This window comes from Megascapheus bottae, chromosome 2, assembly GCF_031878675.1.
Source record: "Megascapheus bottae isolate mThoBot1 chromosome 2, mThoBot2.hap1, whole genome shotgun sequence".
Classification (NCBI taxonomy): Eukaryota; Metazoa; Chordata; class Mammalia; order Rodentia; family Geomyidae; genus Megascapheus; species Megascapheus bottae.
Genome location: NC_143510.1, coordinates 26428261 through 26447642, shown reverse-complemented (window position 1 = coordinate 26447642; position 19382 = coordinate 26428261). Strand labels below are relative to the sequence as shown.

At 38.5% G+C, this 19382-nt stretch overlaps 1 protein-coding gene across 6 annotated transcripts in view; it reads left to right on the top strand.

The window, feature by feature from the left end:
• Nek10 (NIMA related kinase 10) overlaps positions 1-19382 on the top strand; it is a 134265-nt gene that overhangs the window by 79898 nt on the left and 34985 nt on the right. For all 6 annotated transcript variants that reach the window (XR_016533408.1, XM_090322485.1, XM_090322467.1 and 3 more), the window contains 4 exons: positions 7787-7970; positions 8061-8147; positions 10118-10172; positions 19057-19094. Coding sequence is in view for 5 of the 6 variants with exons in the window: in XM_090322485.1 (XP_090178611.1) it covers positions 7787-7970; positions 8061-8147; positions 10118-10172; positions 19057-19094 (364 nt within the window). In the remaining variant the exon portion in view is untranslated. The remainder of the gene's footprint in view (positions 1-7786; positions 7971-8060; positions 8148-10117; positions 10173-19056; positions 19095-19382) is intronic.

The following is a 19382-nucleotide window of genomic DNA, read 5'->3' as shown; positions in this document are numbered from 1 at the left end:
GCTCTTCAGGTCAAGGCTACTGCCCTATCCTTGGGACTGGATGGTATCCCTGAGCTCTTCACCTCAAGGCTACTGCCCTACCCTTGAGCCAAGCCCCACTTCCTGGTTTTCTAGAGGTTAATTGAGATAAGAGTCTCAGGTCCTTTTGTGCCGGTGCTGGCTTTGAACCTTGTTCCTCAGATCTCAGCCTCCAGAGTAGCTAGGATTACAGTTGTGAGCCACCGAGCCCAGCTTCTCTAACATTTTTGTCCAGATGAAAATTCCCCCAGTCTCTGATTCCTAAATAGCTAGAATTATAGGTATGTGCCTCCATGCTTGATTTTATTATTATTGTTGTTGTTATTATTGTTATTACCAGTCTTTTAAATGGTGAATAATTTTTTTTTCTTGTGATGCTGGGGTTTTGCCAGGCAGTCATTCTACTACTTGAACCATGCTTCTACATGCTAACAATGATTTTTTTTTTTACTAGTTGAGTAAGTTTATTCAGTTTGGATAATTCTTCTCTTATCCAGACTAGTGCTGTGCCAATTGGGAACAGCACAAAGAAAGAAAAATTGAAAATGCTTCTGATCTATAATTAATAATCAAAAGCAGGAATCACATGATCATCTAAATAGATGCAGAAAAAGCATCTGACATGATCCAACACCCCTGTATGCTAAAAGCTGTGGAGAAACTAGGAATCCATAGAACATTCCTCAATATAATAAAGGCTGTGTATGACAAATCTACAGCTAGCATTATACTTAATGGTGAAAAGCTAAAGCCATTTCCTCTAAAATCAGGAATGAGACAAGGATACTCACGGTCTCTACTCCTCTTCAATATAGTATTAAAATTCCTACCCAGAGCAATAAGGCAAGACTTTGTTACCTGGTATATTGTATATATGTTTATTTGTTTATTTGAGATAGGGAAAGGAAGGAGAGAAAACAAGATGATTGGGACAGGGTGAGGGGAGGGAAAAGGAGACAAAAACATGAGAAGTGGTTTCAAAGTTCAAGAAGTCATGTACGCATTATCTGATGAATGTAACTGAAACCCCTCTATACATTATCCAGACAATAAAATAAAATAAAAAGTAACCAAAAGCACTTGGCTTGTTAAGATTTATCTTCCATATGTAAGGCAATATGCTTGATATTGTGAAGATTATAAAAATTATAAGCAAGGGTCCCAGTAGCTGCCATTTATTCTGGAAGACAAGACAGATAAGCATGTTAAAGAGGATATTTCTAATGCTTAATAGTACAAGAAATATGTGGGGATATTGTAAGAAGCTTCCAGAACAAGCCAGCAAGCCTATGGTTTGGCCACTAAATATGGAAGTCATTTTTGGATGCAAAAGAAGGACAAAGGCACAGGACTGTTAGATATACCAGCATATCTCAGGTAAGGCTAAAAGGCAAACTTTGAGTGTTGTTATGGGCTTTAATTGAATTGACAAGGAAAGAGAAATTAGGAGTCCTTAAGGCATGTAGTCAAGGTCACTTAGCTGATCCATCAAGAACACAGCATCTGCCAGGGATAGGGTAAAGTACACTATTGGTGGGCATAGACATTAGTGCAACTATAATGGAAGTCAGTATGGAGATTCTACAATTGATGAATGGATCAAGAAGGTGTATTATCTGTGTATCAACCTACTTGTCTGCATGCAAAGTGAGTGTTTATTATAGAGCAAGAGGTTTGTTATGAAGAATTAAATGCTTTACAGGATAGGGGACTAGAGAGACAAGTAGGAAAATACATACGGACAGCACAGGTGGGTAAGGCTGAAGCTGTTGTGTACTCACAGCAGCACAGAGAAGCATCTCCAGCACAAGGAAGCTTATGCTGTACTGGAGAATAGAAACAATCTCATTCCCATTAGATAAGATTGAGCTCCCTCTTTAAGCCATCTTCCACATCTACCAAAACACCACAAATATGACTGTGATAAATCATCCTATACTTGAGATCATGAGTAAGTGCCCATATAGTGAGTTATAGAAAATTTCTTTAAGCCCTTGGTAAATGAAAAAAAATATTTCTGTGAAAATCAGATACTGTTAAGCAGTGTCATCTTAATTCCATCTACTTTCAAGGACAAAGCAGCTGATACAGCACTTAGCAAAGTGTTTTTAAATGCATAAATCCTTAAGAAATTCACTTTAGTATGGGATTCGTGAAAGTAATTTTCTAATACAATCTGTTATTTCATTGATCAATTTCATTCATCAATTTCATTGATGAAACATTTTTCTTAAATTCACAGCTATCTTTATAATTGCCCATTTAACTGAACAGGTTTGCAAGTAGCTGTACTTTTCTTTTCCTTCCTTCCTTCCTTCCTTCCTTCCTTCCTTCCTTCCTTCCTTCCTTCCTTCCTTCCTTCCTTCTTCCTTCTTTCCCCCTCTCTCTCCCTTCTGTCTCTCTCCCTCCTCTTTCCCTCCCTCCCCACCTCTCTCTTTTGTGTTGGTCCTGGTTTTGAACTCAGGGCCTTCATATTGTTCCTAAGCTTATTTTGCTCAAGGCTGGTGTGCTACCATTCCAGCCACAGCCTACATGGACTTTCTTCCCCATGCCAGCTTTGAACTGCAGTTCTCAGATCTCAGCCTCCTGAGTAGGTAGGATTACAGGCATGCGCCACAGGCACCTGACTTATCTTCCCATTCTTCATAAACATTTTTAAATGTGTTATTTACTCTTCTGCATGGCATAACTTTTATTATCCTGCATGCTACTTATAATTGCTGAGCATATTACTGTAAGCTTGAATGCAATCCTCTGCTAAGGGATTAAATTTAGCCAAGCAGAAAATGATGTCTTTTCAAAGAACAGTATTTCTATGTATATCTTTGCTTCTATTGTCTTGTTCACTCTTGACAATTTCTCCCAAGACTGTGAAAATGCATCAGTTAATGGTTCAGGGAAGAAGGATGAGGAAAATGACCATGACTTGGTTTGGAATTTTTTTGTATGTTATACTTTGAGAAAGCACAACGATTTCTTCCATAAAGAAACAGGTATAACACTTCCATCCACCCACTAATTTTTCCTTTTAATTGGTATAATTTACATACAGTAAAAGTGTACACATGTTTAGAATTGACTTAGTAACTTCTGACACAAGGATAATTGGGAGCACAGTTCTCTCATCTTGGAAAGTTCCCTCAATGCTCACTTCAGATCAATCATGTCTTCACATGCATCTAACATATGCCCACTTCAGCATCTGGCTTTCTTCATTGCATTCTGTATAATTGATAATATGTTTATATTTCTATGTGGTATGAGATAGAATAAAATTCCATACTTTAACTATTCTATTTCCAAAGTTGATGTGTGTGTTAAGTATGACTACTATGAACTTTCTCATGTAAGACATTTTGTGGATATATTTTCTCTTAGATAAACACCTAGGAATAGAATTTCAGGGTCATAGGTAGTTGTATATTGACCTATAAAAAACTTTTCCTAAGCCTGACAAGGTGGGTCATGTCTGTAATCCTAGTTACTGAGATCTAAGGATCAAAGCCTGTCAGGCACTATTAAGTCCCTGAGACTATTAAGTCTCCAATTAACCATCAGAAAACTGGAAGTGCTGCTGTGGCTCAAGGGGTAGGGTGGTAGCCTTGAGCTGAAGAGCTCAGAGGTAATGCCCAGGCCCAGAGTTCAAGTCCCATGATTGACAAAAAAGAAAAAAAAACCTTTCCTCCTCCTCCTCCTCCTCCTCCTCCTCCTCCTCCTCCTCCTCCTCCTCCTCCTCCTCCTCCTCCTCTTCCTCCTCCTCTTCCTCCTCCTCCTCTTCCTCCTCCTCCTCCTCCTCCTCCTCCTCCTCTTCCTCTTCTTCTTCCTCCTACTCTTTCTTTGTGCTGGTTCTGGGGCTTGAACTCAGGGCCTGGGCATTGTCCCTGAGCATTTTTTTTTTGCTTTAGTCTAGTGCTCTACCACTTGGGCTACAGCTTCATTTCTGTATTTTTGTGGTAGTTAATTGGAGCTAAGAATCTCATTTTTTTGCTTGGGCTGGGTTCAAACCTTAGCTTTAGATTTCAGACTATTGTACTTGGCAAATATTAAAGTTTTAATTATTGTAGTTTAAAAAATATAGTTACCATAGTATATAATAGATCTTATGTACTTGTTCTGTCTCACTGAACTGTATTCTTGGATTTGTAGCTGTTTCCTTAGTGTTAAAACCAAGTTGCGCCAGTCTTCCAACTTAGTTCAAGTTTCTTTTGACTATTTGAGGTATTTTCTATTTCCCTACTAGCTTTAAAACAGCTTGTTAATTTCCTAAATAATTATACAAAAATGAACTTTTTACCCTTTGTTTTAACACAGAGAAAATCTTTAATTTTTAAAAAAATTATCAAAATCTATTGAGTCTTGAATTCTTTTTCTGGGGACTGTCTTGGCCCCTTGATCAACAATTTCATAGTTAGGGGAGACAAACAATACATAAATAAAAGCTATATTTAAGAGCTCTAGTGAAAAGTAAAAGAAGGCAAGGTGATAAGCAGATAGAGGCACCGGATGTTTTAAAGACGGGTACCAAGTATAGATTCAATAATTGCAGGACATTTGGGTAGAGGGACAATTTTTGGAGTATAGCATTGGTAAAGCAACATGTGCAAAGATCTTGAGGTTGAAGCATGGCTGCCAAGCTCCAAGACTATCAGGACACCTATAAGAAAAGAAAGAAGAAGGTGAGGATGCTAGCCTTCATGGCAGAGACTCAGGTGGTAGGACTTTTGAGCAAATTACAGTTGACATTAATTGTCAGATGTACTGTGAGAGCCAGGAGTAGGGATGTTGGTGAGGAGAATATTGGTCAGTGGTCAAGCCAGTGATGATGACAACTGCTTTTCTTTGCGGGCATTTAGTGCATTTGCAAAGAAAAGCAACCTCTCTTTATCTACTTCTCTATTCAAAATCAAACAGTGAGTGGGGTTCTGATTTGTGGGGTTCATGCATGTTGATAAAACACTCATGTTGGAAGCTACACTCCTTAATGCCTTAAGCATTGCAGGTTTTCAGTTTGCATTTGTTGGTTTTAAGAAGTCCAGGTTTGAATGGACTAAAAATTTCCTTTTTGGTGGCTCTCTGTGCCTTGTTTCTTTTATCCTGGCTTCATCTGAAATGCTTTTGGGAAGACTGATATGTACATTCTGATGTATTCACATGAGTCTTCAGTCTTGAAATCATGACAGTCAGCAGTGCTGTTGTAGATCATATCTTCTATATTTTTAACAGATTTTACCAGATTTTGCCACTTTTTTGTTCCCTTTAGTAGGGTTGTAATTTTCAAAAATAAATACCCAAACCCTGTATTTACACTAAGAATAACAAATAACGTACCAATCCTTTTTAGTTTTGGTGAGTACTGGGGTTTGAACTCAGTGCCTGGTTGTTGTTCTTTGGCTTTATTTTGCTTAAGGCTGGTGCTCTACCATCTTAGTGACACCTCAACTTTTGCATTATTTTGTGGCTAATAGAGATAAAGTTCTCATAGATTTTCCTGCCCAAGCTGGCCTTGAACTGTGATTCTTAGATCTTAGCCTGCTGAGTAGCTAGGTTGCAGGCACCCAGCTCATCTGTCCATTTTTGGTATGAGGTAAATAAGGGGATAGTGACACATTTCCAATGGTAGATCCATTCTCTAGGTTATTTATCTTTGTATTTTCTCATGCTTTAACTAAGTTCTAATGAAGAGTATTATGATCACATCGTAGCTGCATCATGGTAATACATTTTTTTTAGCTCTGTGTGGATACTTAAGTTCACCATTGAATAATAAGTGAATCTAAACTCAGAAGAGAATTTTCCCTTGTCATATAGCTTAAAAACATAGCTGTTTTTAGGGTTCTCCAATGCCAATTTTTCTAGTAACTTTATTGCTCTCACTTGACGTAGGCAGTGTGAGAAGAAGAGAAAGAATTTGGAATTCCCAAGAGAAATTGGGCCGTGGTATTATCCAAACACTTCATTGGAACCCCCTCAGCCTCCATGGGGACACTGAAGTAGGCTCTGTCCCACCTCTTGGCATGGCAAAGCCAAGGTTTCCAGTCAGAGGAGGCCTGGGGAGCCGCTTGCTGCATCTGCTGAGGTGGGCCAGATCCTTCTCAAGGCCTTGTCTGTGGGAATCCTGGAGTGATCTGAGCACACTGGCTGAGTTGTAAAGAAACTTTAGGGACAAATTTATGTCCAGGAATGTAGTCAGTGATGTTTCCAACTTTGAATTTCCTTTGTGCTAACATCCATGAAAAGCAGAGAATGTGGTTTTTGTTGGTCACTGTCACCTCAGCTGGATAGATTTGCTGTTGCTCCTGGAAGCTCTAAATTTATGTATTTAAGGACAGTCATTAAGTAAACAAGCAAGCAGAAGAGACTGGTAAAGATTTAGCTAGTAGAATATGAATATTTCAGAACATAGAAGAAATATGTATTTTTTATAGTTTTAAACAAGTTAAGATATGGCTGATGTAATGTTTTATACTTCTTTCTTACTTTTTTTTCTTTCTCCTTATAAAACCAACCTTGTGGGTAATTTAAAAAAATTGCACCATTTTTAATAAAACAGACTCTCTTAATTCCTTACTGTCACAGTTAATTCGAGCAACACCAGTTTGTTACTGTTAGAATTACTACTGAACTAAAAATGTGTTATGATCTGCTGCACATACAAAAAATTACATTATAATGAGCAAAACTGAACTAAACAGAATTATGCCTCAAGGAACACAAAGAGAGGAAGTGTGTTCTGTAATAATGGTGATTTTCATAGCAGTGACATTTTATTGCCTGATTTTTATTGTGTTCTCCTTGTTGCCATATTGGTAGAAGAATATGTCTGCCTAGTCCTTGGAGATGCAGTTACTTCCTCCCCACACTCCACAAATGATGTCTTTCTTGAAAAAGATGACAGCATCCACATTCCATTTCCTAAAGTTGTACATTTATTTGCCATTTTAATCCCTTTACAGGTATAAGTACTTGTGTGTATTGGGGTGGTGTTTTGATAATAGCATAATGGTCCCAACATTTAGATGAAAAAAAATGTCCAATCATCCTCTGCCCTTGTCCAGTGACTGTCATCAATGAATGAACTATCTTCAAGAGAGACTATCTTCAAGACTTCCATTTTTTTTTCTTTTATCCAGAGGTAGCTTACACACCTACTTTTTTTTCCCTCTTAGTTGTGAGGCTTGAATTCAGGATTTGGCACTGTCCCTGTGCTCTTTTGCTCAAGGCTAGTTAGCCCTCTTCCACTTTGGGCCACCGCACTACTTCTGGTTTTGGTGGTTAATTAGAGATAAGAGTTTCATGAACTTTCCTACCCAGACTGGCTTTGAACAGATCACAGTCTCCTGAGTAGCTAGGATTACAGTTGAGAGCCACCAGGACCTGGCATCAATACTTATTTTTTTGTATTTAAGGACTATAAAAGGTATTGAACGTTTGGCTCAAAGGTTCTCAAAATCATTTCGTATATGTCAGGATAGACATGTAATGCTTCTGTTTGGCTACCCATGATCCATTATCCATGATCCAGATATCAATTATATTGATAATTTTCATGACCTTGAATGATGCTATAAATATCAAAATGGCCCTTGGGAGGAAAAAAGTTTCCTAACTTTTGTTTGGACCTCATAGCAAATGCATATGGCTAGTGTCACTTCTGTATTAACTATTTATCATCTATTTTGCCATTTCAGCATTTATTCTAACAAACTTTGGGTTCTGAAGAAGTAAGGCCTGAGGAAGGGATATTGAAAATCCAATCTCTCTTTTCTAGGAAACCTTTGAGAAGGCAAGCTTGAGTAGCAGCAGCAGTGGGGCAGCCAGCCTGAAAAGTGAGCTTTCAGAAAGTGCAGACCTGCCCCCGGAAGGTTTTCAGGCCCCTTGTGGAAAGGAGGAGGACAGGGTTTGTGAGGACATCCTGTCAGATGACCACTTCCACTTGGAAAGCATCGAGAAAGGTACATTAGGTGCTAAGGCGTCAGCATGAATGCACACCACTCCTTTCATTCTTGAGGCTCATTTGCTTTTTGCTTTTTATTAATGCACAGATTTATATTCTGAACTGGATGATGAATTGGACGTCTCAGATAACTTCAGCAGCTCCAGCTCAAGCCCTTTGAAAGAGTCTACATTCAGTAAGCCTCTTTTTTTTTTCCTCCCAAGTTTCTTGGATTCCAACAGCTAGTGGCTTGGGATCACACAGACACAACCTATGATCTGCATTCCAGTTGCAGTGCTAATGGGGACAGGTATATCTTGTCTGTCTGGCAGAGCCCAAAAGCTAGCCAGCACTGGGGTTTCCCATTTCCTCAGCTTTCAAAGGAATTGTTTGATTATATCTGTCATCAAATAAAGGAGGAGCTGAGATCATCAATTTGAAGGACACTAGAAGCAGCATGGGTTCATGAGTGTTTAGAAACCTATAAAGGAAGCTAGGTACCAGTGGTTCATGCCTATAATCGTAGCTACTCTTATCTCTAATTAAACAGCAAAAAGCCAAAAATGGTTTTGTAGCTCAAGTGGTAGAGCACTAGCCTTAAGTAAACTAAGCAAGTACTGGAAACCCAGAGTTTAAGCCCCACTGCTGGGAGTGGGGAGAGAGAAAGAAACCTATTGTATGCTATTGCATAATTTACTTGCACTAATGAAAATTATGTATTGCATTTAAAATGCAAAAAAGAAATACCTTAATGTTTTTGAACTATGAAAAATATGACATATAAATTCAGCCCTGTTTGTTTTGAAGAAAATAAAATGGTGGTGCTGAGAATTGGAGGATACGGAATAAACAAGGAAGAAATAGATTTAGAGTTTAAACATGATAGGGAAGATAGGATCAAAGGCACTCAACTAATCTAAAAATGAAAGAAAATAGATGTAAAAGTGAAGAAAAAGTAATTCTTTCAAGATAGTGGGTCAGTGGGGCTTAAAATTATAGATGGAACTATTCCAAAATCAATGAAGAATAAATAATTCTCTTATTGACTAAACAATGAAAATCTCAAAAAAGGAGGTATAAAAGAATCTCAATAAGTGAAAACCTAAGAATTTAGCCATGTTTTTTGTCTTTTTATTTGGTGCTGGTCCTAGGACTGAAACTCTGGGCCTGGGCACTGTCTCTTGGTTTATTTACTCAAGGGAAGAGCTCTGTTATTTGAGCTATCGCTTTATCTTTTGGCTTTTTGGTGGTTAGTTGGAGATAAGAATTGCACAGACTTTCCTTCCCAGGCTGGCTTTGAACCATGATTCTAAGATCTCAGCCTTCTGAGTGGCTAGGATTACGGGCATAAAGTACTGGCAAACAGCTGTTCTTTGTCTTCTTTTTTGGCAGTCCTGGAGCTTGAAGTCAGGGCCTGAGCACTGTCCTTGGGTTCTCTCAAGGCTAGAGCTCTACCACTTGAGCCATAGCACCACTTGTGGCTTTTTTGTATGTATGTAGTACTGAGGAATTGAACCCAGGTCTTCGAGCATACTAGGCAAGCACTCTACTACTAGGCCAAACTCCCAGCCCTGTTCTTTGTCTTTTTAAATATATAATTTTAACCCATCAAAATGGTGTCCAGACTACACAGATTTCCTGGGACAATTACAATGTCAATTCTCTGTCTCCTATTCCCTGTTAGTTTTTGTCTAAGTAGATAAACTAACTTAATTTGCAATTGAGAAGCCATAAATGTCATCAAGGAAAAAACTTCATGCTTATAAATAGGCTTAAAAAATTCTAGAAGCAGTTGTTGCCGTTCTGTGTTGTTTATTTCTGTCTGGTAGCTAGTAGGGTGAGGCGGAAGGGATGCAAGAAGGAAAACATACACTCTTAAATTCCTATGTGGGAACACATGGCTCTTTTGGTAAAGACTTAAGGATGACAATGACAATGATATGGTGGTATGTGTCATTAACTATTAATAATAATTTTTATTGGTTACCATCTTGTCTTCGGAAAAAAATAGTACTTAAATCTGTCAACACTATGTTTAAGCTAATGCTTGCTTGGACAAGGGCGATGTTTACAATATCTTTAATTGCTCAGCTAACAGGGGTACAATCTTTTAAAAAAGATTTCTAGAGGGAATAATTTAAAGTGACTTTTATTTTCTTGTCTCAGGCATACTAAAGAGAAGCTTCAGTGCTTCGGGAGGAGAAAAACAATCGCAAACGAGGTATGGATGAATCACACTCCTAGAGCTCTTTTGTTTTGACTTTGCAGAGCTGAGCAGTTGGTGGCTAAGTTGGAACATGGTGGTCAGAGGCGACCATGAACATGGGGAAATGGAGGCAGCTAGAAGCCCCACTGCCTAAGCTGATTATAATTGACCAAATTGCATGCTGAGTGAATGCTCCACCTGGTCCTGGTCCAGGTCTAGTTCTGCTCATTGTCTATCCTGTGACCACCAGCTAGTCACTCTCTGAGCTCAGCATGAGTCAAGGGGTAGAGTAGGTGTGTTCCCTGGGGACCAAGGTCCTGGCTCCTATGGGTTCTCCATACTCCAGGGTAGTTCTCGTCCTTGCAAAGGTGGCAAGAAAAGAAATAGGAAAAGGCTAAGGAGACATTCTCATATGACCACATGTAGCTACAGGGAGAAGGGATGTACTTGGGATATTCTCTTTGAAGAGAGAGGAGGCATGTCTGAGTGCCTGAAGCAACAGTGTTGGGAGGGAGGAAAGGAAAGCAGGAGGAAAGGAGGGAGGCAAGAAGGGAGAGGGGAGAAAATGGGAAAGCCAGTATCCTTAAGCTCTTAAGCATCACAGAATTGTTGGATGAGCACTGCTGATGCCCTAGGCTACTGGTGTAGATTTCAGAACTGTCTAGAGACAGAAGGGGTGGACAGGAGGGTTGGAGGGACTACCTGAGTGTAAGATACCACTTAAGTCTGGAACAATGCCTAAGCAACCATGCCAGTCAGATGCATAGCAAAAGCAAATGATGACATACAATTGTATTACTAAGTGAAGGGAACTTTATATTAAAATAGAACCTGCTGATTTCCTCAGAGACCCATGAAAAAATTGATAAGAATTTAGTGAGTGTCTGTTGGCTCTTTCAAAAACAAAAGAAAAGTGTATATTTTACAACTGGAGATGGTGGTAGATAAGCTACTAATTTTTATTTATTTATTTATTTTTATTAAAGAATTTATTAACATTGATTTTTACATCCTATTTCAAATGACACATTTAACAAACAAGTATTCAAGAAGGGACTCTATATACCATAACTGGCACTTAGATTTTAGAACATAATTAAAATTAGGATGAGGGTTTGTATGTCATAGAGACATAATAATCTATGTAATAAGACATTATGTCTATAGAGTCATAGATTTTTATATCTATGTAGTTGTGTTTATATTTCCAATACCATGTCCATAGCATTGGGTATGCATTGGTCCTCGCTCTTGTACTGTTTGGATCTAATAGCTACATTTTAAGGATACCATGATTTACTTAACATGATTCGCTGTAGATTCATCCACTTCCTCGCAAATGCCATTTTTTAATCTTGTCTGTTGGCTACGTAGAATTCAACTGTATGCATATATATATATATATCACATTTTCTGTATCCATTCATCTGCAGTAGGGCATCTGGATTATTTTCATCGCCTGGCTATTGTGAACAGTGCAGAGATGAACATAGCTGAGCAGGTGTCTTTATCATATCTTGGGTTCTGATGTTCAGAGTAGATGCCCAGAAGTGGTATGGCAGGATCGTAGGGAAGGTCAATATTCAGTTCTTTAAGAAACCTCCACACTGCTTTCCAGAGTGGCTGAACTAGCTTACAATCCCACCAGCAGTGTAGTAGGGTTCCTTTTTCTCCACAACCCCGCCAGCAACTGTCATTGTCTGAGTTCAAAATCTTGGCCATTCTTGTTCGGGTAAGGTGGTATCTTAGGGTTGTTTTTATTTGCATTTCCTTTATGACCATGGATGATGACAATTTTCTCATATGCTTTTCTGCCATTTTAACCTCTTATTTTGATAAGTCTTTCTTTAGTTCCTGACAAGCTACTAATTTAATCTTTTATAATCATTTGGCTAAACTAGAATTGGCAGGTGGGAGAAGCTTAATCTGAAACAGATTATTGCAGAGCAAGCTTGGACTTGGGGTGGTGCTTACAAAAGCACATCCTGGGTGAACAGACCTGGCCTAAAGTAACAGCTGCAAAGCTGTGCACAGGTGTGGGACATGCCATCGGGAAGGGCAGCGTGGTTTCAGGCAAGCTTTCTTCCTTTATGTGTAATTGAAGACAAGGACAGACTTTAAGAAAAATAATGATCAAAGATGACATCAAGCAGAAGAGAGCATTAATTACTTTATGCCTTCCTTCCAGGCGATTTCAAGGTCTCTGGATTAAAAGGAGATAAGTTTAACATGCCTTTATAATTATTTAAAAGGCATCAAGCAAAGCTTGATTTAATTTGTTTAAGACTTTCCTGGATATCTTTTCTGAGTTTATGAATGTGAAATGGGAACTCATCCTATAATATATCTTGAAGCTAAATGATAAATTTGAATATAAAAGAAGGCAACAGTGCCATGTAAGAGTAAGAAGAAAAAAATGGAAAATCATCCTGTAGGATTTTTCTTTTTCTTCTGTGAGGAGGATGACATCAGCGACAGTGACTACAAGCCTGTTACAGCTCTCTCTCCTGAAGACCCTTTAAATCTCCGAGAGGAAGGGCTCTAATCAAGAGTTGCCACGTAGACGTGCAGCCTCCAAGTTGTAGAATTGGAACTTAACCATGGATAATTCAGAGAGGAAATTTAGGCATACATTCTCCATTTTGGTGACCCCAGACTGAGGAAGCCAGGCTTATACCCTAATTAATGGAATGCTGAAAAAGCCCTTTCTTAGAACTTAGAGTAAATTTTCTTGGGTAAAACCCAAACTAGGAAAAAAAAAAACCAAACCAAAACCAAAAAAAACCCTAAAATTTATTTCTAGTGGAGTGCTTGTAGAGTCGCAGACTGAGATGGAAAATCCCTTGAGCTTATGAGTTCAAGATCAGTCCAGGCAGCATGGCAAGACTCCATCTAAAAGGAAAGAAACAGAAAGGAAGGGAGGAAGGGAGGGAGAAAAGGGAAAGTCAGAAGGAAAGGAGGAAGAAGGAAGAAGAGAGAGAAATAAACTTATCCAGTGAAATATTTATTGCTGTGTGCTTTATGTAGTCTAGACTATGTATGGCTTATCTTTGTCTTCCTCAGAACGGCCTGTTCACAGAGGTGCTGCTCTACAAATGTCTGTGTGGACTCCATTAATAGGTTAAGGGCTGTTACCTTAACATATATTTTATGTCTCTCGCATTATGAAACACTGAAGTCTGCCTACTGGCTTGAGTTTAGAGCTTTTGCCATGGCTCCCCAGCTTGATGCTCTTCCTTAAAGAAAAAAAGAATCCTCCCCTCCAAGATTCTGTTGCTTAGGCAACAAGATTTCTCCATGCTTGCTTGCATCTTGTTGCTATGGCAACAGGGTATAGTTGGCAGGCTGGTCTGAGACATTGGCTGTTTTCATTATCACAAGAGATGCCTGTGGTTTACAACTTCTTTAATGGGTTGGTGTGTGTACATCATTTTGACAATATGCTTCTGTCTTTGGTCTTGGTCTATAGAGAGGAGTGTAGATGTTTGAGACCATCCAGCAACATAGATATGAGCCAAAGGACCCACGTGACATATCAGGACCCTGTGATTCTTTCCTATTTCCAACAGGCATCTTCTTTCTTTCTTTCTTTGTTTATTATTAATTAATACATTAATTTTACATGTGGCTATTCTCCTCACTCTATCCTCCTTTCCTTCCTTCCTTCCTTCCTTCCTTCCTTCCTTCCTTCCTTCCTTCCTTCCTTCCTTCCTTCCTCCTTCTTTCTTTCCCTTCTTCCCTCCCTCCCTTGTCAGCCTCAAAGAGTATCGGCTACATTTGACAGTTGCATTAAATTACGTGATAAAACAAATGTGAACATGTTTCATTCAGAGATATAGGATTTCTTGTAAGAAATAAAATTCCTGAGGTTTATCTTTATTGCCAGAACTCTTTTGATGAATCACTATTCAAATAATCCATGGTATGCTTGAGTTGATTAAATTAAAATTCTATTTTTTTTAATTGCCAAACACATCCATGCCTTCAATACATTACCTGTGTGTGGTTTCAGTGTTAGCTGTAGGCCAACATTCCTTCCCATCTCTTGGGTTTATCGTTTCACTTATGGGAACTGATGGGGTCTTACTAGATCTGAAGAAGCTGTAGATGAGGGCCTTCTGGAATCTTCTTTTCACCTTCCATTTCTCTGTAGTTCTTTCCTTATTCTGAAAATCTGTTGGTCAATGTCCATTTTAAAACTTGGACACCGTCTTCAATATATTAAGCCTTCAGGCAGAAATGCTGTCTGGAATGTTCTTACTGTGCTTAATCTCTGCATGTCCAGCTTGAGGGACTGTGGGTGTCCCATCGTCTGTGCACACAGTGTGCCACTGGACACAGGCATCTGGTGTGGCTCTGTCTAGAGGCAGACTTCCTCCCTCAGGCTCTATGTAATTCTAATTATTTGCCCATCCACGGGCCCAACAATTGCACATTAAAAGCTATCACTTGTGGCCATAATGATTTGGTTCTATTTTTTAAGTGTCAGATGACTATATTTTCTTGTGGTTAATGATATAATTTCCAGAGAAATTAACACATTTTTCTGCTGTAATTATGCAATCTTGTACATTTCAAGAGGGTGAGAATGTTTCTTTTCACATTTCTGGTGTCTAGCCCAATGCCTACACACAGTGGGAATTTAGTAGCAGTCTGTTGAATAAATATGTGGTTTCTTAAAAATGTCCCCTAAGGGCCGGGAGTTTGGCCTAGTGGTAGAGTGCTTGCCTAGCATGCATGAAGACCCAGGTTCGATTCCTCGGTACCACATACGTAGAAAAATAAAAGCAGAAATGGTGCTGAGGCTCAAGTGGTAGAGCTCTAGCCTTGAGAAAGTCCAAGGACAGTGCTCATGCCCTGAGCTCAAGCCCAGGACTGGCAAAACACAAAAAAACAAAACAAAACAAAACAAAATGTCCCCTAAGCTTGATTAAAGAGGAATTTAGAATTATATAAAGGAGTAGTAAAGTTCGCACAGCTCAGCATTGTCAGTGTGGCTTGTTTCACATACCCTACTCACATGTGTTGTATATAAAGGTTTTTTTTTTCTTTTTTATAGTTATTTTTATTTTATTTTTTAACAATTGTTTTTATTGTAATTAATATAAGGGTTACTTTATATTTGCCAGACAGACAGTGTATTACTTCATATACATTGATACCCTTTCTCCTGTCTTGGTCCCTATTTCCCTCCCCTCACGCCAGCCCCTCATCTTATTTTCCTCCCTTCCCTATATGACTGAAAAAAAACCAAATAGGCATATATACAATATATCAGATAACCAGGAGAAATACTGTAAGAATATGAGATAACCAAGGGACAGCCAAAGAGATGAGCGATAACATAGTACATTAAGGACAACAATCATTCATTATATGGCTTTTGTTTCTATAAATATCCCCTTTCTTAATTCTCGCACCACTCCCAGATTTTTCTATGTATTCTCTTCTTAATAGATATAATCTTTCTTAGACTTATTGTAACATCACTGATCAGGATTAAGAATATATTATAAATTCACAAATACATTTATTATTTTTTCCTCAAGACTGTATTGTCTAAAAAATTGACTGACAAGTTTAGCTTCTTGGGAAACCCACTTGCAAAATGACAGGAGGCTAGGGTATATAAAGGTTTAATATGTAAAAAATGTTTGAGTCAAGGAGCAGTGGCTCATGCCTGTAACCCTATTTAAGAGGTTGAGATCTGAGGATTGCAGTTCAAAGCAAGCCTAGACAGGAAAGTCCATGAGATTCTTATCAGGTATCTCAGTGTGGGATTTATCTTATGTTCAAGAACATCTATATCATGGAGAAAGGTTTTCCATAAAGTTGCATTTTTATTCATCATTTAAGATAGTGAGATTTACGGGGTATTTCATGGTTAACAGTGTCGTGGTATGACTGTGATGCTGTAAGCATCTGTGCGATGCTCAATAGAAGGTTCTGGAACATCACCTGTCAAGATTGCTGGACACATTTGTGCCTGACTTGAGCAGCTAAAATGTTCTGTGTAACTAGGAAGGCGATTTCTAATTTCATTTAATATGAGTTTAAATTTAAAACATGGAAAATATTATTAATTTTGTAGGTAGAAATGATACTATCTTGGAAATGTTTGATTAAATAAATAAGAGTAAATTTCACACTTTATTATTTTTTAAAGAAAATAATTGACTATTTCTAAAAAATAATTCTAGGTGTATTCTTTCCCTATTTAGTATATGGACAACTGTTTTACCTCAGTGATGCTAACATGAATTTATTATTATTTTTATTAAGTCATTGTCCAAAGAGGTTTCAATTCCAGAAGCTAGGTTATGAGTACAATTATTCTTGCTCAATGTCATCCCTTCCTTTGATGTCCTCCATCTTTCCTTATTCCATTCCTACCCTCAAGTTACACAGTTTAATTTTAATTTAAAAAAAACATGGTCACCAAGCCAGGCATGATAGTTGCACAGCTATAATCCTAGCACTCAGGAGGCTGAGGTGGTAGGGTCACAGGATTGAAACCACTTTGAGCTACAGAGTGAGTTTCTAGGCCAGCCTGGGATACACAGCAAGATCCTGTCCTAAAAGAGGAAAAAAAATGTAACCCCAGGAAACTTTAAAATTATATACTACATATTATATTATATATATTATATATATAATACCATATATTTGTGCCAGCACTTGAGCTCAGTTCCTTGGTATTTAAACTCAGGGCTTCAAATTCTCACTTGGCTTTTTTACTCTACTGTTTTGAGGCTATCTCCAGGTAGATGTTTTGCTCATTAATTGGTGATGGAGTGTAGAAGGTTGTCTGCCTGGCTGGCTTCAACTTCCATCCTTCGGGTCTCAATCTTCTGAGTAGCTTGGAAAAACAGGTGTTATAATTGGACCGGAGAGTGTGAACTCAGCTTGCAGACTGTTCCCAGTTACTGAGAGAACACTGAATGGAGCATGCTCTGTGCAGTAGGATGTGGGGAGCAGAACAGAGATTCAGCTCTCCAGCCCAACCCACAGGCTGTACCCTGCAATGGTCATTACTGTGACCATGCTCTTCTTTGACCTTCTCAGTGCAGGTCCATTTCCTTTCTTTCTTTAAATTCACTCCTTATCCCAAAGCCAGGAAGAGTATATTAACTGTACAAGACTGTTGGATTTTATTTACATTTCATAGTTCTGTCAACATGGACTGGAAGGGGACAAAAAAAAAACATTTATGGGATCAAAAGAGGGCTGGCTTGATGTGGAAGTCAAGAGGATGCTGGAAAGGGATAGGGAGGGAACTCAGAAGTGGACCCAGAGGGGTCCAGGAGCATGGTCTAGTGGTAGAGTGCTTGCCTAGCATGCATGAAGTCCTGAGTTTGATGCCTCAGTACCATATGTACAGAAAAAGCCAGAAGTGGTCCTGTGGCTCTAGTGGTAGAGTGCTAGCCTCAAGCAAAATAAAGCTCAAGGATGGTCCCCAGGTCCTGAGTTCAAGCCCCAGGACTGGCAAAAAAAATAGATCCAGAGATTTTGGTATTATTCTAGTACTTACATTGGGTGTTAGACTTTGGTATTATTCTAGTAGTTATGTTGGGTGTTAGGTAAATATGTGTCAGTTTGTTTCACTCAGTAGTTTAGATGTGAGGTCTATGTAAGGATTGAAAATTCTGATTAAAATGAAAAGGTTGGGACAACAGGCTTAGTAGCTGTGTTTACTTTTATTTGAATTCATATACCAATTCTACTGAACAAATACCTACCATGCACCAGGTAGGTATTCAACATGTTTCTGTTAGCTTGTGGTACATTAAGGTACAGCTTTTTATAAGTTGTTAGAAATCAGATTTCATTCCAGAAAACTGCTAAGAAGTTGACTTTAGGTTATAGTGGGAAAACAGGCTAAAGGTAATTGTGAATATGCTTGCTGGCTGATAAAGCCACTTCCCTGGGTAGAAGGCTCTGAGTCCAGCTTTTAAGATCAGGCAGCCTAGAACTTTGGGGAAAAGTAAAGGTTGTTACTAACACCTTTGCTCTAAGAAAAAAATACAAAAATCATCTCATTTCATACAAATAGCAATGGGATTCTTTCTTTGAAAACACTAGTAGTGAATTGTGGAAAATATGTTATGTAAAATGTAAATATTGTGTGTGTGTGTGTGTGTGTGTGTGTGTGTGTGTGTGTGTGTGTTTTGCTGGTACGAAAGCTTAAACTTAGGGCCCTGCATTCTCACTTGTTTGGTCATGGATTAAGTGCTACCAGTGGCTTTTGGCTGGTTCATTAGAGATGTGTTTCTCTGAGTTGTCTGTCTCGGTTGGCTCTGAACAGGGATTTTCAGATCTCAGCCTCTTGAGTAGCTAAGACTATAGGCAGGAGCCTGGCTCTAATTTAAATTTTATTTTATTTTAATTTTTTGCTAGACCTGGCCTGAGCACTGTCCTTGGTTTTTCTCTAGGCTCTAGTGTTCTACCACTTGAGCCACAGAATCACTCACTTCTGTCTTTTTTTCTATGTACGTGGTGCCGAGGAATTGAATCCAGGTCCTTGTGCATGCTAGGCAAGTACTCTGTCAATAGGCCAAACTCCCAGGCCCTGTTATTATTTTTTTTTCATAGAGTCATTTTCATTTGAAGTGTAACAGAAAGAAAAGTAATTCAGGATACTGAGATTAAGGCTCTTCAACAGCCGTAGTGCATGTAGACAGTCACATGGGCAAGCGTTCTGTATTTGCTAGGGGGAGTGTCCATTCTACTTTTTGAGTGAGAATATATATATATGTATATATATATACTCTGCATTAATCCTTGAGAATAACTTAAAAATGTTTATGAAGTAGACCACAATAGAATGTAGCTATCAGTAAATGTGTGTTAAATCCAAATCAAAGGAATCCCTTCTAATGGCCCCTTCTTTTCTTTTCAGAGACTTTACTGGTGGCATAGGCTCAAGACCTAGACCAGGTAACTTCTTGTTAACAACAATGAGATCATACATGTCTTCCTGAAATTCAGTGTCATTTGCATTATAGTTCATACCTTTCTATTTTATTTTATGTTTTATTATCGAGGTAATATATAGAGGGTTTACAGTAACATTCACCAGATAGTAGGTGCATTACTTTTCATACATTGATACCCCTTCTTATATTTTTGTCCCCATTTCCCTTCTCTGACCCCTCCCAATCATTTTGTTTTTTTCCCTTCCTTTCCTATTTCAAATAAACGCATATACAATATACCAGGTAACAA